The 22,818-nt window shown below is 35.4% G+C and overlaps 1 protein-coding gene across 2 annotated transcripts; it reads right to left on the reverse strand.

The window, feature by feature from the left end:
- Positions 1–266: 266 nt before the first annotated feature.
- Positions 267–11,076, reverse strand: LOC149819382 (uncharacterized). 2 transcript variants are annotated; one of them, XM_089984560.1, is made up of 3 exons: positions 10,954–11,076; positions 784–886; positions 267–680 (listed from the first exon to the last, which is right to left on the reverse strand). In XM_089984560.1, exons 2-3 carry the CDS (start codon positions 870–872, stop codon positions 563–565), a joined length of 207 nt encoding a protein of 68 aa, XP_089840686.1. In that variant the 5' UTR covers positions 873–886; positions 10,954–11,076; the 3' UTR covers positions 267–562. The 2 variants fall into 2 exon arrangements, with proteins under 2 accessions (XP_089840686.1, XP_089840685.1); XM_089984559.1 differs by lacking the exon at positions 10,954–11,076 and adding an exon at positions 10,555–10,725.
- Positions 11,077–22,818: the final 11,742 nt, after the last annotated feature.

The following is a 22,818-nucleotide window of genomic DNA, read 5'->3' on the forward strand; positions in this document are numbered from 1 at the left end:
CGATTCAGGGAATCGAGCGATTCCAATTCAGGCCTGAATCATTTTGAATCAGCCAAGTTTTAACCTCGAAAAGACACGCCAAAAAAATATTCAAAACTATTTTTAACTATTTTCAGATTTATTTGAAAATTAGCAGGTTCAGGTCTGTTTCATATCAATTTTCTGCTGAAGTCGGCCAATTCCCAATGATAATGACAACAATTGTTATGAACTCTTCTTCATGTCCTCTTGACATATTGAGATAGGCAAGGAAGGTTGCAAGTAAGTTTGCCAGAGAAAACCAACCTCATGCAAGTTTTGGTTTACATAAATATCTACATGGTTCTTATACTGAACAAGAATGTGGAGAATAGCAAGATTCTTAGGTTTTCTTGAACAGACAATGAAAACAGTATTGGAAATAATAACTGATAATTCACCCGGACAGGTGAAGTTCACATGCACTTCCAGCACTGGCAGTAATCACCAGATGCCAAGGTTCGGATGAAGAAATCAACCACCGGCGGTACTTTGTTCATACGCACTGGTCTTCAAGATTACAAGCTTTGAAGTTGTTCCATCTTCACCGCTTCGGGTCCAGACCGATATCACGCGATCCAGTGTTCACGTATGGTCCACGGAAAGTAGCTTGTGGTGGCAATGGTTTTGAAGAGTTGATCAGAGGTTTCTTCTTTAATGTCCTTCATTAAGCATGAGAAAATGAGATAAGAAAGCATTCCGTTTAGACTGAATTATAGCTGAAAATCAAAAAAGAGAGCTCAGAAAAAATGCTGTGGTTCCCACCCCATCAGAAATGGAAACGCCAAGCCTGCTGCAGCAAATATTAGTAGTCCTGTTGCTAGAATACCATTACGTGCCCGTGGAAAAGGCATCACGATTGACAAATCTGGTCACAATATACCAAAAGTCCATCAGGCATCCATTAATGGCAAATGAGAACAATTATATCAATAATAGAAACAGATGAACAGCAATCTGACTACCGTGAAAATCCCAACCTTCGGCGAAGATTGATTGTTTTCTTTTCTCAACATTTAGCTCTGAATACATAATTTCATCGCTATATTACTATAAGTTATAAAAACTCTGACACAATCAAAACGAATGATTTGAACGGGTCAGACTCTAGATCAACGATCCAAAGAGCTATTTAACTAGATCGTCAAGAATGGCCAAAAAGGATCTTCGTTATCATATTGGTGACTTAACAGTGTTGGTAGCCAGAAAAGCATGCTTACTGACAATTTTGATGTTCTTTGCTACAAGATAATGATAACTTGTGTGAGTGTGTGTACTATCAACCACGGTGTAATGCACATGTGCATCACTCCTGGCAGATGCAAGTACCATATGATACAACAAACAACAACAACAACTACGCCTTCATCCCAAAACAATTGAGGTCAGCGATATGAACCACAAAAGAAATTCATTTTGGGTCTTCCACATGAATCCTTTTCCTCTAATCATTTTTATCCAATGTCATGTCCTCGGTGAGGTTCAAAGCATTCATATCCTTTCCTATCATCTCCATCCAAGTCTTCCTAGGCCTACCCTCTTTTAACTAATATATTTTCCCATTTCTCCAACCTTCTAACTGGAGCATCATTAGACCTTCGCCAAATATGTCCAAACCACCGTAAATGATTCTCTCGCATCTTATTTTCAATGGGTGCAATACCTACCTTCTTACGTATCTCCTCGTTCCGAATCTTATCTTTTATTGAATTTCCACACATCCATCTAAGCATCCACATCTCAGCTACACTCATTTTTTGAATATGATGTCTCTTGGCAGCCCAACATTCCATACCATATAGTAAAGCGGGTCTAATAGTCGTCCTATAAAACTTTCCCTTCAACCGCAATGGCATTCTACGATCGCACAACACTCCAGTTGCACTTTTCCATTTCATCCACCCAACCTTTATCCTATGATTTACATCTCCATCAATTTCTCCATACTTTTGAATGATGGGTCCCAAATATTTGAAATAATCATTCACCGGTATTTCTTGCTCACCAAGTTTCACTACACTCCCATCACTACTTCGTTGCTTACTAAACCGACATTCCATATATTCAGTCTTACTCTTACTCAACTTAAAACCTCTAGCTTCCAATGTCTGTCTCCATAATTCTAACTTAGCATTAACCCCAGCTCTAGACTCATCAATCAAAACAATATCATCAGCAAACAACATACACCACGGTACATTTTCTTGAATTGATCTCGTAAGCTCATCCATCACTATCGCAAATAGGAAAGGGCTTAAAGCAGATCCTTGATGTAACCCAACCGTTATCGAAAAATTGGTTGTCACCCCTCCACAAGTGCGGACATTGGTTACTACTCCTTCATACATATCTTTAATTATACTAATGTACTTGAGAGAAACACATTTCTTCATCATTGTCCACCAGAGAACGTCCCTAGGTACTCTATCGTATGCCTTCTCTAAATCAATAAAAACCATATGCAAATCTTTGTTCCTCTATTTATATCTTTCAATAAGTTGTCTAAGAAGATGTATAGCTTCCATAGTTGATCTTTCAGGCATAAAACCAAATTGATTCTCCGATATCATGACAACCTTCCTCAACCTAGACTCAATCACCCTCTCCCAAAGTTTCATAGTATGACTCATGAGTTTTATACCACGATAGTTTATGCAATCTTGTATATCACCCTTATTCTTATATAAAGGCACCAAAGTACTCTTTCTCCACTCATTAGGCATCTTATTTGTTCGCCAAATCAAGTTAAAAAGATTTGTCAACCAGTCTAAACCTTTCTCTCCCAAGCATTTCCAAGCCTCGATAGGTATACCATCTGAGCCAACTGCCCTTCTTGATTTCATTTTCTTCAAAGCCTCTGCAATTTCTTTCTTTTGAATCTTGCGCATGAAGTCATGATTTATCTCATGAAAAGGAATGGAGAAGTCTCCAAGATCTTGAGCATGACTATCATTAAATAGCTTATTAAAATAATCTTTTCATCTCTCCTTAATCTCCTCATCTTTGACTAAAACCCTTTGCGTTTCATCTTTGATACATCTAACCATACCCAAATCCCTCGATTTCCTATCTCTCATCTTTGCAAGCCTATAAATATCCTTCTCGCCTTCTTTGGTATCCAACTTGTCATAAACCTCCTTATATACCTTAGCCCTCGCGTTTCGAACTACTTTTTTAGCTTCCTTCTTTGCTATCATATACTTATTCATATTCTCATTATCACGACTCTTACTTAGATTTCTATAACACTCTCTTTTAACCTTAATAGCTAATTTGACATCCTTGTTCCACCATGATGTATCCTTACCTAGTGGTGCATCGCCTTTAGACTCACTCAATACCTCCTTAGCCACTTTTCTCATGTCACCCGCTATATTATTCCACATTGATTCTGAATCCTCCTCGAGACCCCAATCAGCTTCCTTAACTACCTGCTCTACAAACATTCCTTGTTTAGCTCCTTTCATTGCCCACCACTCAATTCTAGGATTTATCCTATGTCTATCCCTTTTGCGGCATTGTCTAATTCTAAGATCTAAAATTAAGACTCTATGTTGTGTAGCTACACTTTCTCCCGGTATAACCTTACAATCGATGCAACAACCCCTATCTCTCTTTCTAAGTAGGAAAAAATCTATCTGACTCGTATTAACCCCACTTTTCAAATGTTACTAGGTGAGACTCCCTCTTCCTAAACCAAGTGTTTGCTAAGATCATATCATAGGACAAACAAAAATCTAAAATTTTTTCTCCACTTTCATTTCTTTCTCCTATACCATAGCCTCCATGGATACTCTCAAATCCATCCCTACTAATGCCTACATGTCCATTAAGGTCACCGCCGATGAAAAGCTTTTCTCCATAAGATATCCCTTGTACTACTCTATCTAAATCTTCCCAAAATTGATGCTTAATGGAATCATCTAAACCTACTTGAGGTGCATAAACACTAATAATATTAATAATATCCGTACCTAATACTAATTTAATAAGTAAAATTCTATCATCCTTCCTACGGACCTCAACTACATTATCTATAAACTGACGACTCATAACAATTCCTACTCCATTCCTATTCCTATTTATTCCTGTATACCAAATCTTATATCCCCAAGGTTCTATCACTTTTGCTTTCTCACCTATCCATTTGGTCTCTTGTAGACATAAAATATCAATATTTCTCCTACACATAACATCTACTAACTCTACCAACTTACCAGTTAAAGACCCTATGTTCCAAGTGGCTAACCTAATTTTATGGTCTTGGACTAACTTCTTTACCCCCACCCGTCCAACAAAGTGAGGGAACCCTTGCCTATTTGACACCACACCCGGGCGCCGGTGTGACGCGTCGCTTCTGGGCGACGCCCTAGCAACCCTTGCCCATTTATCACTGCCTCCGGGCCTAGAGAGTACAGCGCGTCGCTCAGTAGGGAACGCCCCAACGAAATTCTCATATTGGTTCATTTTCATAGGGTATGACTAAGTTTGTTGTTGTTGTTGTTGTTGTAGGCAAACCGGTTTGGTGCAAAATATCACTTGCATTAACAGTGTTACTAGTTTGCATCATCTCAGGGTCAGAAGCTCTGAGATCAGGTAAAGTGCTACTATTGCATCCTTTCAGATTCTCCAGTGGCAGGTGCAGGACAGCCCCATCAGTTTCCAGGGCTGTAAGGCAAAAAAAAACACTAAATCAAGCAACAAATACCCTTTCAACCAGACACCTGAATACCTGATTTCTCAGATCGACATATATAAATGCCATCACATAACCACTTTAGATACTGAACATGTATTGATGTAATGCACATCAACAGCCACTGGGTTTTGCAAAACCAAGCCACGTTGCTCTGATTTATGTGATCTGCTAGAACACATAAGAGCTCATCCAATGGCCAAGAAAGAGCACATGAACCAAGATCACTGTTCCATCCACAAGGCATGATGAAAATGGTTTAAGTTTTAAACAGCAGGGTTAAAAAATTTGCTCTTTGATCCGAAAAACAAAAAAAGCTGTTGGTCAATTTTCTAGCCTCACAACCAAAACACCTTCAGCAGATTGTGCCAATAAATACCAGGGGAACTATGTCACATGGGTGCGGGTGAGGGTGTGCGGCATTTTCAAAAAACTTGGGTGCGGGGGTGCGGCAAAAATATATATATATATATATATATATATATATATATATATATATATATATATATATATATATATAAAGTCCAAAAGTTGGACATAAATGACCCTGGGTGCATTGACTGCACCCAGAGTCAGGTTGACCGCATCGGGTGCGGGTGCGGCACCTAGTTGAAGAGTCCCTGTGACATAGCAGGGGAACAGTTCTGACTTGTAGAATGTAAACTTCACCAATAAATGATAAACAGGTGAAAACACATGAAGATTTTGTCCCGATGAGAAAACTTATAGAAACCTCTGAATACATTGGAAGAAAAAGAACAAATGTTCAAAAGATGTAAAAGAATGAAAGCAAAGTCTGGTCAAATAGAAGTTATAGAATGTCATGGACTCAAAGCCCAAATGAATACAGAAAGATGGGGAAAGGGGGAAATGGCCCAAGGTTAAAAGTTGAACCCAAAAAAGCCAGCTGCAAGCTGCTCATCAACTGAAGCTGGGTCAGATCAACATTAGAGAAAAGTACTTGGTAAACAACTTTTGCAGATGAACTTGAATTGTCAACTGTGCTTGTTTTACTTATTAGAGATTACAAAGTAAAAGGCATTGAGCTAAATCAAATTCCATTTCTTTCAGAGTTCAACGAAGGAAACACTCATGGAGGAGAGCTCTTCATGGGTAGGTATCACATATACAAGAGTCAACTTGGCCTTAAAGATTGTTACCCAGTAGAAAGACAAAAAGCAGCCAACTGAAGGACCTTGCACTGTGAGAGGGAACTGTTATCAAAATCAAGGGTATAACTGAAAGTGGTCATGCACTCATCAGCTCCCAGAAACCACAAACAACATAACTTCATCCAGAACATGTGGAAAGAGAAAAAGACATGATATTAGGCTCAACACAGGATAGAAACAATTATTGTAAAAGATTGATGCGTTCAAGTTTTCCTCATTGGAAAAATCCCTTCTTGCAAATCAAGCTTGGAAGCTATGGAAGACCCATGAAGGCCCACAAAAGACATCAAAAAACTCCTTTTTGGAGTATAAAGAGGTTAGGATAAATAAAAGCTAGTCGAAGCGGGATAAACAAATGGTTGTACAAAAAGAATTGCATGCTTCCCAGTGTTCCCACAAATCGTAAAGACTAACTCAATGACAAAAGGATATGAGCATGGACAAATGTCCATACAATGTTGCTAGGAGGGAAAGAAGAACCAAGATTGCAAGATGGGAAGCAAGTATTTTCCAGGATTCAATCCCAAGAAATAAAAAAATGAAAAGTTATAAGTGATTCATATAAGAGTTCACCATAAACCAATAAAATCAGTCAAATAGCACATGATCAACATAAATGAAGAGACATCATCATTATATGCAGGGCTGGGCAACAGCCCAGGAGGCCCACGGGTGGCCAGTGGCCCGGCCCAAATAGGTCAGGCCTGGGCCTAATTTTCGGAAGAAGGCCTGACCTGAACCGGGCTTAAACCCAACCCAACAAAATCGCAGGCCGGGTCGGGCTAACGGGCTAGACAAGGTCTTTATATATATATATATATATATATATATATATATATATATATATATATATATATATATATATATATATATATATATATATATATATAGCACCGGACAGTGATTCAACCACAGCGGTATTGTCAAGATCGATTATGAAGCATCGATCGTTGACCTTCCTTAGGCCCGGCCTCTTTCCCTTCCTCTTTCTTTGAAAATTTCCCACCAGAACTAACCTCTTCTCATATATATATATATATATATATATATATATATATATATATATATATAGAGAGAGAGAGAGAGAGAGAGAGAGAGAGAGAGAGAGAGAGATATAGAGAGAGAGAGAGAGGGAGAGAGAGAGAAGGTGGTAGCTGCTAACCGTCAACTAACCGAGTGAAGGTTTTTTCCATGTTTTCCTTAAATCTGACCATACATATGTGTTCTACATGCTTGATTTTATAAGAATCAACTCTTGGATCATTTCATTTCGATACGCAGGTAGGTTTTTATAAGGATTAAAAATCGACGGTCTAAGATCTTCATAAATATTCAAGGCTTAAAAATCATATTTTTTATCCAAAAAACATGATCCAAGCATCATTCCATAGTAAATTAACCATGTCGAAAATATCTATATGGTCAGATTTAAGGAAAACATGAAAAAAAAACTTTAAAAACCCGGTTAGCTCTCTCTCTCTCTCTCTCTCTCTCTCTCTCTCTCTCTCTCTCTCTCTCTATATATATATATATATATATATATATATATATATGTGTGTGTGTGTGTGTGTGTGTGTGTGTGTGTGTGTATGTGTGTGTGTTGAGCTAAAAATCATAAGTTCAAGCTTTATCAACTCAATCTGACCGCATAGATGTGTTTAAAAAGGTTTGTTTCTATGTCACACAGACTCGACTAGGGAGGCGCCGCACCCGAGTCGACACGCCCCGACACGGGTGCGGACACGGACACGGCCCAGACTTGGTCAACCCCGAGTCGGACTCGGTCAATGAGTCGAGGCCGAGTCCGTCCTTGTTTTGGACTCGGTCAACGTTGACTGAGTCCAAAAATGTCCATTTTTAGGGCAAAAAATTTATTTTTTATATATATTTTTAAAAAAATATATATATAACCAGACTGTGCAATGCATTGCACAGTCTGTGCAACTGTTAACGTATACAACAAGATATTTGGTACTCACTTGGAATGTTATCAACATCAAGACGCATGATCTTAGCAGTGTCCCCTAATGGGCTATAGCCGACTTATTATTGTTAATTTGTTATATATATATATATAGCCGAGTCCCCGTGTCCAAAATTTTTGAAATTGTGCCGCACCCGTGTCGCACCCGCACCCATGTGACATAGGTTTGTTTGCTAAGGATCAAGCCTTGGATTGTGTTATTTCAATCCAAAACTATGATTTTTTGAGTCATGAAATTTTAATGCATTGTAGACCGTTCATTTTTTAAGCCTTTAAAAAACCTGCTCATGTGTCAATCATATGATTCAAAACTCATTTCCCACTAAACAAACATTGTAGATCACATCCATAAGATTTAATTTACAAAAAAAACTAAAACGTATGATTTTCAGCTCAATAGTTCCATATAGTTTAGTGCCTTCAAAGGCGCCAAATCTAATATATATAGGTTCAAGTATGTTATTCGAAAAATGGATCAATCTTGGTTCCATTTATTCTTTTGCATTTTTTAAATTTTTGTTAAAAGAACCTGTGAATTCAAGAAAACGAATGAGAAATGTTGTGAATATACGATGACTTGCAACCAAACCCGATCCGGTCCGAATTAGGCCCATGGCCCTAATGGGAGAGCCATGGATTTTGTATTAGACCTAGGCTCGACCCGGTTGGTAAATGGGTTGGGATTGACCAGGCCTGGCCCCCTCAACGACCCGGTCAATCCCGTTCACTAAGGGGACATTTAATTCAAAGACAGTGCTGGACAAAGACACTATATTTTGTCCAGTTTTGTTCTGACCCTATCTAGGGCAGTTACATGGTGTCTGAGTCTAGTGTTTGCATCAACTATGTTAGAACACTATTGTGCATGTGTCTCGCATTTGATTTATCATCGTGGACAACTTGGAACAAATGTTTAAAATCTGTGTATTTTAATTTAAAAAAAAAAAGAAATTTATATTCTAAGTATTAAAAAAAGAAATTTGGATTTACCACACAATCTGAAAATCTAAAGCATATCTGAAAAAAAAAATCAGATTTAGCATCATTCACCCAATAAATTGCAAAAATAGGGACTAAAATACAAAAACCTTAAAATCTAAAGCATATAAAAAAAATCAAATTTAGCATCATTCACTCAATAAATTGCAAAAAATAGGGATTAAATTACAAAACTCCAAAAATCTAAAGCATATATAAAAAAAAATTAACATCATTCACTCAATAAATTGCAAAAATAAGGATTAAAATATAAAATCCCTAAAATCTAAATCATATCAAAAAAAAAAAAAGTTTTCGAATTTAGCATCATTCACTCAATAAATTGCAAAAAATAGGGATTAAAATACAAAACCCTTAAAATCTAAAGCATATCCAGAAAAAAATTGGACTTAGCATCATTCACTCAATAAATTGCAAAAATATTGATTAAAATATAGAATCCCTAAAATCTAAAACATATTTGGAAAAAAAATGAATTTAGCATCATTCACTCAATAAATTGCAAAAATAGGAATTAAAATTCAAAATCCCTAAAATCTAAAGCATATAAAAAAATCAAATTTAGTATCATTCACTCAATAAATTGCAAAAAATAGAGATTAAAATACAAAACCCTTAAAATCTAAAAGCATATAAAAAAAACCGGATTTAACAAACCCTAAAATCGAGTTAGGGTTCATTGAACAACAACTCAACAACAAAGAGAGAACGCACCGCCGGTGGATTTGTGTTGGAGATCTTGTGATGCACTACCGGTGGAGAGGAGTAGAGAGGTGGAGAGAGCGGAGTGTGGGAGAGAAGAGAGATAATGCAATCAGGTAGGGGGAGGGGGCGTTTGGATGCCACCGTTCTAGAGGGGGATCTGGTGGACCCCTACACAGGAAGCTGCACACATCCAGCATTTGCGTTGGCGCGTGGGATCCACAAATTCCATCAGCCTTAACGAAGGTTATAAAACGTTCAGCCCAACTTGATGCACAGAAGCACAAGTCAAGGATGAATCAAGAGAACAGGAAACCAGTAGAACCCATCTCGCATAGATTTCCAATCCATGGATACCTTTCTCCACTATACCCCTCAATGCCCTGATAGTGATCCTAACTTTTCTCCTTGTTTACCATGCAACACAAATTTAATGTATTTAGTGCTTATTTCTTAAGCACGTTTCAGAGAAGAATTTCAAGTATCAGAAAACCACGAAACAATGATATGAACAGAATTGAGGTGAGGCTTAGGCAAGTGAGACAAAAGCCTCATAAAAAAACAATAAAAGCATTACTAAATAAGCAAAATATCTTTATAACACCAAGTTAATCAAATCGTCCAAAACTATCAAAAACTTCCAACCAACCCAATAGCATACAAAATCAAGAATTAAGAGAGAGATGAACACATCCAAGCATCTTACATGCACAAAATGTTGTATAAAACGTTTTTTTCTCAAACATGTGATATGGTGCTCATATCATCTGAGAGGGGGAAAAAACATACAAAAAGGTTGGTATTCTATCCTAATTTTCACACATCCACAATAAACAAGAAGTCACAAGTGTCAAATATTTCCAGAATACAATTCCAACAGCTTAGAGGTAAATCAACAAACAGTTAACGTGCACGGTGCACCACATTTTTGTTTCATTAATTCAGAAGATCAAAGGAAGCGTACAACTAGCGATCGTTCCTACAAGAGACAAGATTCCAATCTTTTTGAAACAATCGAACACGCTCAATCCACGAAACGCTAGAAAACCAACAGAGACTCAATGCCTCCTCCACACCCTCCATCAAAATTTCACGAAACTCGTAACCACCCAATTCGTGAATTCCTTCAAGAGCTTGAAATATCTCAAGAACTGACCCAAAGAGTTATGCACAAAACGAGAAAACCGTGCAACCGTTAGACGAATATTGAGAAAACAAGAAGTGGGGTTGTCTTCCCCTCTAGGATTTCATGATCCTCATCCAAAAAATCAACGAGGAAAAGTCGCGAAACCCATTGAAACAAGAACAAACAGCCGAAATAAGAAAACGAGAAGAAACGCACCAATGAAGGGCTCGGCCAAAAAATGGAGAGAGGTTCATACCTCGATCGGAATCAACGACTCTAAACGCTCTGAGAGTGAAGCGAAGGAAACGAGCAAGGATTTCGGTCAATCTGGTTGGTACAAGGGGATCCTCGCGCCCACCTTTCCCATTTCGTACCCGGGTCTGTCGTTTGTGAACCAGAAGAAAACGACTCGGACGATAAGGATCGATCGGTTAGTCTTTTTTTTAATATAATAAGATTCGGTTAGTCGATTTCTTTGTGGGCTTGTTCGGACCTTGCTTCCACCACCTAACTAATACCATTGCATCTTGGATCCCATATATTTTTTTGATATTAGACTCTCCTCCACAACCTCCCTCATCCTATTTCAAATATGTTATTTAAAAATGAATACTTCTTGGATCCCATCTGTTTTTGAACTTGCAACGCCCCCAACACATGGTGACGTGCACTAACAGCACCTACCAAACAAACAAATCCGATATATATTTATTCACTTTTTAAATAGCATACCTGATATAGAGAGAGAGAGAGTCACTAGAATATGAGAACTAATGTGTGAAACGCAATTTTCATGGATTTTTTGTTCTTTTCTCTTGAATCTAACCACTGATGTCATCTGCATGCTTAATTTCATAAGAACCCGCTATTGAATCATCAGATTTTGATGCATAAACCAGATTTTTTAAGACTTTAAAATCACGGCTCATAATCTTCATAGATATTCAAGCATTCAAAAATCACATTTTTCTTTGAAAATAAATGATCCAATGGTTGTTGGTTCCTAGCAAATTCACCATGCCAAGCATATCCACATGGATGGATTTGCAAAAAAATGTTGAAAATGGCCATATTTTTAGTTATATTCTAGTTATCATATTCTGGTGACTATATATATAATTGCTAGAATATGAGAACTAGAAATATGGGCATTTACAACATTTTTTTTGTAAATTCAACTATGTGGGCTTGACATAGTGAATTTGCTAGGAATCAATTGTTGGATTGTCTATTTTTTATGAAAAATGTGATTTTTGAATGCTTGAATATTTATGATAATTATGAGCCATTGATTTTAAAGCCTTGAAAAAAATCTCATTTATGCATCAAAATTGTGAGCAGGTTCTTATAAAACCAAGCATGCAGATCACATCCATATGGTTAGATTCAAGAGAAAAGAACAAAAAATCCATGAAAATCATGGTTCAAACATTAGTTGTCATATTCTCGTGACTTTCTCTCTCTCTCTCTCTCATATATATATATATATATACATACGTGGGTAGCTAAAATATGTAAACTGGTATGCACCAAGATTTTCATAGTTTTTTTTATTTTTTCTAAAATTTTATCATAGGTATGTGATCTAGATGCATGGTTTTATAGAAACAGACTCTTGGATCATCTGATCACAATGTATAAGAAGTATCTTTTAAGGCTTGAAAATTAATGGCTCAAAATTTTCATAAATATGCGAGCATAAAAAATTACATTTTTGGATCCAATTATAATAATCCAATAGTCGATTCCAAACGAATGAACCACGTTGAATGCATCTGCAGGGTTAGATTCACAAAAAAACCTATTAAAATCTCAGTTCATGCCCGTTTACATGTTTTAGTTTCTCATATATATATATATATATATAGAGAGAGAGAGAGAGAGAGTCACTGAAATATGAGAACTAGAAATATGGCCATTTTCAACACTTTTTTTGCAAATCCAACCATGTGGATGTGCTTGGCATGGTAAATTTGCTAGAAATCAAGCATTGGATCATGTAATTTAGATGAAAATGTGATTTTTGAATGCTTGAATATTTATAGAGATATTGAGTCATTAATTTTAAAGTCTAAAAAAAATCTCATTTATGCATCAAAATCAGCAGCAAGTTTTTATAAAACTAAGCATCTAGATCACGTCAGTATGGCTAGATTCAAGAGAAAAGAACAAAAAATTCACACATTAGTTCTCATTTCTAGTTCTCATATTCTAGTGACTATATATATATATATATAGTCACTAGAATATGTTTACCAACCAAATATGCTTATTGGTATGAACCAAGATTTTTATCGGTTATTTTTATTTTTCTCAGAAATTTCACCGTACATATGTGATCTAGACATTTGGTTTTATAGAAACATATTCTTGGATCATCCAATTACGATGTATGGTTGAAAATCAATGGCTTAGAATTTTCATAAAATTCAAGCATAAAAAATTGTATATTTTGATTCGATTATGATGATCCAATAGTTGATTCCTAGCAAATGGACCACGCCGAATGCATCTGCAAGGTTAGATTTGCAAAAAAACTTATGAAAATCTCAATTCATACCAGCAAACATATTTGGTTGGTAAACATATTCCAGTTTCCCATATATATTGCATAGGTGCATAACCACTTCTGAACATGAACAAAATGAACTTGTGTTGAGCATTCATCATGTGTTCGATGGACGCTCAGCGACACTATTTCCATAAGAAGACTTTTAGTGGTGACAAGTCTTTTGACCTTTAGCAGTGACTTTTGTTGCTGCTAAAAGTCTCGGCAAGGACTTATCACTGCAAAAGGTATTATTTGACGCAAACATGTGATGAGCATGATGGACGCTCAGTGCGAGTTCATTCTAGTCATGTTCGAAAGTGATCATACACCTACACATTTTCATGTATGTATATATTATGTATGTATTAAAAGGCAAGTTGGGGTTAGAGAGACCCCAATAGTTATTATTCAATATACCACTGGAGTTTGAACCTACAACATCTCACCACAAGGAGATGCACTGACAGCTCCTACCAACCACGTGAAGTCCTTGTTGGTAAAATCAATTGGTATATATATACATATATGCTCGTAGGCTAGCCTGACCCAACTCAAGATTTTGTTAAGTTTAGCCTTCTTCTAAAAACTAGGCTGAAGCCCAAACCTTTTGGGCCAGGCTACAAGCTGCTTGGCTTGTCGTTCAACCCTAATGAAGTGTATATGATTAACTAGTTGAACACCATATTTTGGCATAACCTGTAACACCCTAAAATTTTAACCCAAAATACGTTATTTTTTTTAATATTGATTTCAATCAAGGTTGTTAAATGCGATGAGGCGAAGCGAGGCGTTGAGCCTGCGCTTCGCCTCTGAGGCGTACGCCTCTCACAACGTGAGACTCTCAAGCAAGGTTGTAAATGCGATGAGGCGAAGCGAGGCGTTGAGCTTGTGCTTCGCCTCTGAGGCGTACGCCTCAGGTACTGAGGTGTACGCCTCTCACAACACTGATTTCAATATGTAATGATGTAAAGGACTTTATCAATGGCTATGCTCCAACCGTACCAATTACTACATAACTCGTCTGAGCTCAAGCACGAGCATGTCTTAGATTCTAGTATCAGGTTCAATTCAAAACCACCAAAGACAAATCAATTTTACTACATTACATAAAAAAAATCTTTAATAAACAACTAAAGCATCAATTTTATTTTAGGTAAAATCTTAAGCGAGTAATGGGTATTCAAATTTCATCATCATTTATCCATTTAAAGTATTTGTCAAATAAATAAATAAATATTTATATGATCGATCTTGAATTTAATCACTTAATCTGAAACAAAGTCTCTAGTATTCAAATAGTTGGTTCACATGGCACCTCACAGCATCCCGCAACCGCTCCAACTCATTCACTCCTTATCTGTATAAAATATAGGGGTCAGACTTCACAAGTCTTAGTGGAGAACACAGTAATTATGCATACATATATAAAACTAAGTATACATGGTATCAAATATTATTAAGAACATATATCTTGCATGCAATCATGAAAGAAATTTAAACTGGACATTTATAATGAATGTTTTTATGCAATATGTCAAAGAACAAGAACAATTTCATGAATATGCATCTAAATTATTAGGGCATGTGGTTGCACAATTTTGTATAGAATAAATGTATTCAAGTATAAGGTATTTGTTTCTCTTTTTATCACTCCTGCGAGTACACATGCATAGTCATCACAATCAGAGGAGACCACTCAAGTATTTATTATGCCATGTATTTTTAAATTTTTGAGTTACTTACTGAAGCGGATCCATTGGGGGCTATATAATGACCGAGAGAAACCCAACTAGTGGTAGCAAACAGGATTAATCTCAATACTTTTGCGAAAGACATGGATCTACCACGTAGGATAAAAATCAATAGTCTGAGTCCCCTATCACCTTTGTATTGAAAACCAGGTGAACCGCTGTGAAGCAATACTCTCACCAAACATAATATTGGTCACACAGGATGGGGTACCACCTACCCTCTCCAAGGTAAACTAGAATTTTTAGTAACATTTACCCTTGTGATGTATACCCAGAGAATCCCCTAACATAGACTATCTTTATTAAGATCATAGGTCAATGTGGAACCCTGTCTAACATGCATTAATGACCACACAAGTGAATACATCAGATTTTCATAATTACATACACAAATTTAACATATAACATACTCATATCGGTATTGGAAATTACATGCCAAGCATAATTCACTTATTCACATAACACTTCATAGGTTATTTAAACCTCAATTTCACTCATCAATGTTTGCATGCATGTATTTTTTTTATGTCTCAAGCGCAACATTCATTCGCATATGCAACTATCAATTCGTGCTCTCTTGTCACTAATCAGTTGCTAGACCAAATGATCATTCATAAGCATACACCCGTGCAAGCATGCATATCATGTCTAATAGCACATAATGTTAACATATACCATTGGGATGCATATTATAACATAAAATTACATATCATGAGCTCATGTTGTAATTTGTATCATCATGTTAACATATAAGCATGTAAACATATTATATAGCTCATTTAGCCTTATAATTGTAAATTACAACATATGATTACAATTGAATACACACACATACAATATCATTAGGATCATACACTGTACTCAAACAAGTATTGTGTCCATCTGGTTCAGTTCTGAAACAAATATATGTCTAACTGCTTCACTTTTGAAACCATGACATAAATACCAACAAGAGTTCAAATTTAGAACTACAAGAACAAAATTTATCAGTAAGTATAAATTTTTCTACGATCATAATATAATGAATTTAAATTTAAATTTTTTATAGTAGATGCACAGATACATTAGCTAACTAAATCTGAAAACCTTGGTCAAATCTTATTCTGAATCAAGAAAAAATAAATCATTTCCTGAAACTGGTTTTCTATTCATTGAACATACCTGTTTGATTTAGTCTTACCAAAGAACCATCAACCAACAAAAATTTATAATGTATTAAATTCTATAATTTTTGTTGATGGGTGGGTCTTTTAGTCTTTCGGTTGTGGATTTTGGACCATTGATGTATTGAAACTTAAAAAAAATTAAAAATGTTGGGGACACCAATGGTATTTCTTGGCTAAGTCAAGTGAAAACTCTTTGTTATTAGCTAAACATTGTCAGTCATATGTTTGGTAAGAGTGCAAGACCATTGAGGCCCTCTCTGCTCACTAGTAGGTAGAGATGTTAATGTGTTTGATGTAACCTTAATCCGAATAAATAGTCAAATTTGAATCCAACTAAAAATTAAATTCGAGTTTGATATTGAGTTTTTCATTGAAACCCAACATGAATCCGACTAAAACCCAAACCCAATCAAGTGTAAATATCGGGTTTTAAGCAAGTCAGATCTGGATTTGGTTTTCATTTTTTTCATCTTACTCTAAATCCAAATAAGTCTATTTGATTCTGTTGGCATCCCTATTACAAAGTATACTCAGCTTCAACCTTATAAGAAAGGGCACCTTTCTTTAGTTTTGAAATGTGGTCGTCTCATGTAAAGTGAAAAAACATGTTGTTAGATGGGCATGTCTGACAAAATCTTAAAAAAAAAATCATGTCTAAACTCCATACCATCCGGGAATTAAAATTCATGCAATACAGCCTGTTTCTGTTTTTAGAAATTTCAAGTTTTGGAATCAACTTTTGTGATTTTTAATTTACAAATCATATTAAATCTGTGCACCAAATTTTTATTATGTCTTACTCAATATAAACTAATACTGATAAAAATATTGATTATAAACATAAAACAGATTGGGAGAAATAAAATTAACAAACACGTGCAGTCATTGTAGAATTTCTGTCAAGACAAAAATTATGTTCTGACTTGCAAAGGTCGTATTTTTATAATCCAGATTCAAACAGACCCAATTTTTTTTTAACTTCATCTATGTGTCTAGAATATCTCCCTAAAATTTAAGAATTTTTGGATTCATTGTTTTGGAGAATATGTAAATTCTTTCAAACTGGTCTGAATATAAATCACAAGATAGAATGCATTTTTAACTAACACATTAAAGTTCATATTTTTTATAACGAAAATACCATAAATATGTATTTTGTGATTTAGATGCAATATAAACATGGCATACACATGCATGTACACAACCTATCAAGCTATAATCATGAAAATCAATTTCATAAAACAAAACACATGCAAGATCCATTATAATTACATAATAAAACCTAATTTTCTAAAAAAAAAATCAGTTTCACATAATTAAATCAAATTATGGATTTTTAAAATAGTCATGCATCCATTAAAATCAGATCTAATGTGACCTAATTAAATACATGATGCTCATTAATAATTCTAAGACATACATAGAACATAACTCATGTAAACCGATTTTACAAAAGAACACTAACCAATTTAGGCTACACTTCAAAACGATTTTCCCAAAATCAGTTTTAGAGATTGAATAGCTCCATGGACTCTATAATAACAATCTCTACCTTAATTATGACTATTATATCCATCACTATGCATCTCAACATTGAATCACAACATTCTCATGCTCCTTAGCATCATACATATACTCATAGTTAGAATGTACCTACCTCAAAAGTTGCAAAATGAGTACCAAACACCGAAACCGAAAACCGCTACCATAGAGAACATCTTCTCCTTATTGCACACCCTCTTCCAACTTGTGTACCTTCAATGAAATCACAACCAACCCTAGACCAGACCTTCAAGAGAGTGTGAGATAGGGAGGAAGAAAAAAAAAGAGATTTGGGGAGAGAGAGAGAGAGAGTAGAGTAAAGAAAGAAATAATGCAAATAGCGGGGGGTGTATGAAGGGGACCCCTTATATAGCCTCTCCATATGAGATTCCAAATCTCATGTGGAAACTACTTAAACATGAGAAGTACACCAACTTACCAAAGTTGGTGACTCTGTCAAGGTAAGTCTCTTTCTCTCTCTCTCTCTCTCTCTCTCTCTCTCTCTATATATATATATATATATATATATATATATTGGTTAACTTCCTTTAATGAAAGACAGGTGGAGACATCCCACCCCGTTCTTATTGAATGGGTTGAGTCCACCTAATGTGGACTCCGTATCATATAGGAGGGGCCCATGTAGGGGGCCATCCCAACTTATGCTATATTTAAATAAAATATCCTAAGTATCTTACTTATTTAGCCAACATTCTAATTTAGAAAACTATTTAGATCCTCTTGACTTTAGTTAATGTAGGATCGTATGCAAATTAAAATTTAGGAAGTAGGAAAGATTCCTTAGCCAAGTAGGAGAGCCCACAAGAGGGGTCCCACCTCTTGGGATTCCTACTTGCTTATTTTATTTAAATTAATTACTAAGTTTCAAAATCTCATTTAGATTCTAAATTGAATTTCTAATTAGTTCTGAATTTAAAATCCTACATTGAATCCAAATCCAAATTAAATCCAATTCTATTTAAGTTAAACCCATATTCAATTATAAATTCAATTCAAATCCAAATTCATATTTAATTAAATCCAAATCCAAATTTGATTCCTAATTCAAATTCACATTTAATTAAATCCAAATTCAATTTCAAATAAAATTCAAATTCAAATTAACATTCATATTAAATTTCAATTCAAATAAAATTAAAATTAAAATTAAATCCATAATTGAGACATAAAATCCATCTTTATTCACTTAATAATTACCAAAAAAATTCACAGGTATTACAAAACCATATTATTCATGTACTATCTTTTTTTTTAATATTTGAGCAAGAACATATCAGGTCATATTGTATATAATTGATCATTGGTTATATTCAATCCTCACAACACTCAATGTCTTTTATTTTTTATTTAATTAATCTATCTAATAATTCATGAATGAGATAATATGGTGTTTTCCACCTTCTTGATATGGGGAAGAGCTCATCATATTTTTGAATGAGTCTCTTGTTTTTGCCGTGAAAAGCCATCATCCGTTATGGATATAGCTTGAGGAGTACCAAATCTCTCGCTTGATACTCTATGGGTTGACACTTTTGGTTGGATCATTTATTCATCTTTTTTACAACCTTATTGAGGTAAGCATTCACAATATTAATGTGCTTTTACAAGTCTCTAGCAATTCACTGAGGGGATCTTTCTTGATATTTGGTTGCAATAAGGTGTGGTGTGAGTAGTTTTTGTCCAGAAGCAAGCTCACATCTCCCAAGTCATTGTTTTACGTTTTTAAGCCCACATTAACCCCTAACAAAAATCTAATTGTTACGAGTAATGTATCAAGGCCATATCATGTTTTTGGTGAATTAAGCCAAAGAAAAAAAAAACAAAAGTGATTTCATTGTTAGATTAAATCAGTTTTTCACACATTCAGTGAATGATAAATCACTATAAGTGAAGGAGATACATGATTTAACCTACGATCAAACCAATTAGAAGAAAATCAATAGATTTTTTTGAGGAAAGTGATTTATCCTTCTTGAATGTAGCATGCAACCAAATTATGATAAATTGGACCGAATGTGGCTTTCACATCTCACTTAGGAACCATGTTGGTAAATGTGGGACTAGGACCAACCCACGTCTCTGTTAGGAGGGATATTTATAGGAATGTCAATGGTTGGATGCAACTTGATATCTAACCCAAATTTGAATCCGATTAGTCCGATTTTGTATCCAAATTCGGATCTGATTAGAAATCAGATTTGAGTTCGTTATTAATTTTGTGTTAAAATACAATTCTGAAACGGATTACAACCCGAATCTGATTAAGTGTAAATATCGAGTTTTAGACTAGTCATATCTAGATTCAGTTTTATCCTTTTTCATCTTACTATGAATATGAACTTGGACCCAATTAGGTTGGATACAATTTGGTTTTATCTTTTCTTTTTCATTTGAATTCAACTCGAATCCGATCTGTTGACATCCATGGGGATTCAATATAGCGAATGAATTGGTTATGTGGAATATCACCTGACGAGCTCTTCATTTGGCAGCACATTTGGCATCAACACACTACAAGGATGAGGGTTAATAGCGGTGAATAGTGACAACAAAAGTCATCACTATTGATCAAGCAATAAAGACATGTTTTTTGTGCCCGCTACTTGCTAGGTACTAGCAACGACATAAATTTTACACTATTATTACTCTACTATGGTCATGAATCTCAATGTTATTGCTTATCAATAACATCAAGATAGATAGCATCGTGAATGCCTTGCCCCTGAACACATGTCATCGTTAAAGGCATATCTATAACGACAACTTTATATATCACCGTTAAAGATATGTCTTTAATGGCGACATTATCTGGCCATCAAATATTGTTGTTAAAATACTTTAACGACAATATTTAATGATGATAATCTTATTGTTAAAAATCAATAATGGTGATATATAAATGTTATCATTATAGGGTTTTACTCTGTAACAACAATCTTGTATATCACCATTAATGATATACGTAGGGTCAACGACATGCTTATGTTGCCGCTATATGGTATACTTGTAAACTCTACAACAACATATGTCACTGTTATAGGTACTCTATAAATGCAATATAAATGTTGCCATTATAGAGTCTATAATTAGGGTTTTAAAATTTCTCTCTCTCTCTCTCTCTCTCTCTCTCTTGAAGCCTCCTTCTGCTTAGGCTCGAGTGACGCTGTCGAATCCTCGACCTCCCTCCTCTCTCTCTATGATCTCTCATCCTTGGGCCTCTTTCTCATCGTCCCTCTTCCTCGTCACTCATCTTCTTTCCCTAACTCTAGCACCTTTCGGCTTCCTCCGGCACTGGCGAACTTCCATGAGCCACGAAGGTACCCTCTTTTGCTCTCTCTTTATTTGTCTCCGGGTTGAAGAAGAGCCGACAATGACCCATTTTTCGGCCAGTTTCTTTTTGGTCTCTCTCTCATTGTATGTACATGTTCTCATATAAGATAAAAATGCCCCTTTTTTTGGCTGAACAACAGATTTTGTAAAAGAAACTTCGGTAGGAGAATCAGTTCAAAAAAAAAAAACCTCTTTTCTGTAATTTAGTATATGCAGACACTTCATCCATATGAGTGATGAACTCCAAAAATGAATAGCCTTTGTTTTTTCCCTTATTATCAAGCTCACCAATCAAATGAGCATCCACAAGGTTCTCAATGTCATAGGACTTGGGTTTTTTCATTAGCTGCAGAAAAAGAAAGAGTTTCAAATAGTGCAAATCATGTGTTCAGAAGAAAATGCAGTGTGTCTCATCTGCAGGTGGAACAAAATTAAAAAGAAAACAAATAGCTTGACCTATGTCACATGGGTGCGGGTATAGCTGTGGGTACGGATACAGGTGCGGAGCAATTTCAAAATTTTTGGACACAGGAACACATCTCTCTCTCTCTCTCTATATATATATATATAACAATAATAAGATCCGACCCCGATACCATCTTGGATCCGAGTCGGGTCTGGATCTGGACCCGACCCAAGTCTAAATTAAATTTGATAAATGGACAAAAATAGACTCAGTCAAAGTTGACCAAGTCTTAAATATGGACAGGCTCAGCCCTGGTGCATTGACCCAGTCTGACACTTAGTTGATCGTGTTTGTCCCGTGTCTGAAGCTGCACTCGTGTTGGGGTGTATCGATGCGGGTGCATCGACCTTTTAGCCGAGTCTGTGTGACTTAGAGCTTGACACATACACGTGTCCCAACAGAGATGAATCAGACAGTAAAGTCTCAAAAACAAATGTAGAGAAGAAGACAACCAACATCAGCACTTGTCCATGTTTTGCATATGTTGCGCAGGTATAAAGTTTCATTGTCATTGTTTCTTGTTACCCCACAAACTTTATCGTTATCTGCAAAATTTATATATTGCTTAAAAAAAAGCACTATGAATAATCAAACTAGTAAAATGGCAATGTTGCGCAACTATTAAATAAATCAAAGACACATCAACTTTTACAAAGTAATACCTAATTAAAAATATGTGATAAATGAGTGCAAGAATGTGATAAAAATATGCATTTCAATTTCATTTATCATGTTCTCATTGTATGTACATGTTCTCGCATTTTACGGGTGCTTAAAAGAGTTTTGTCACAATATCTGGTTTTACTTGATTAAAAAAATGTTAAAATTTCAATTTAGTTGACAAGAAAATATCATTTATTTACGTGGATGCTTGTGGTCGTAAATATGTGTGTGTATATGTGTGAAAGAGATAGAGAAAAGAGAAAATATGCTAAATTGTATAAAAAATAGCATGATTACTTGAAAAGTAAAATATTATGTTATTTTCTCTATGTGATGAGTTCATATATGTATGTGTATCATTGAAATGTAGTGCCAATGTCACTAAAATTGCTGCAAGATAATGTCTATATGCATGTGATTTTGCATAAAATGCAGAGTTGGTATTACTAAAACACAAGGAAATTTCTTGTGATTGAGTTGTTTTTCTTTTTGGTATAGAAAAAAAAAAGATGGGTAAAATCTAGATTTGCTTATAGAAATGATCCTCAATGAGCACTTTGAGTCATAAAAACAACTGACGAAACATTTTGGAAGATAATCATGTAGAACATTGAGTGTTCACCATGTTAGT

The sequence above is a fragment of the Nuphar pumila genome, chromosome 13 (assembly GCF_984573655.1).
Source record: "Nuphar pumila chromosome 13, dmNupPumi1.hap1.1, whole genome shotgun sequence".
Lineage (NCBI taxonomy): Eukaryota > Viridiplantae > Streptophyta > Magnoliopsida > Nymphaeales > Nymphaeaceae > Nuphar > Nuphar pumila.

Bases quoted from the DNA above. Each gene is read 5' to 3' on its own strand.
- LOC149819382 (XM_089984559.1), bottom strand. From the start codon at position 10,654: ATGGAGGGTGTGGAGGAGGCATTGAGTCTCTGTTGGTTTTCTAGCGTT. The intron at 887-10,554 runs GTAGGAACGATC...TATTGTGACCAG, and splicing joins AGATTGGAATCTTGTCTCTT to ATTTGTCAATCGTGATGCCT. The intron at 681-783 runs GTGGGAACCACA...TGCTTAATGAAG, and splicing joins GCGTTTCCATTTCTGATGGG to GACATTAAAGAAGAAACCTC.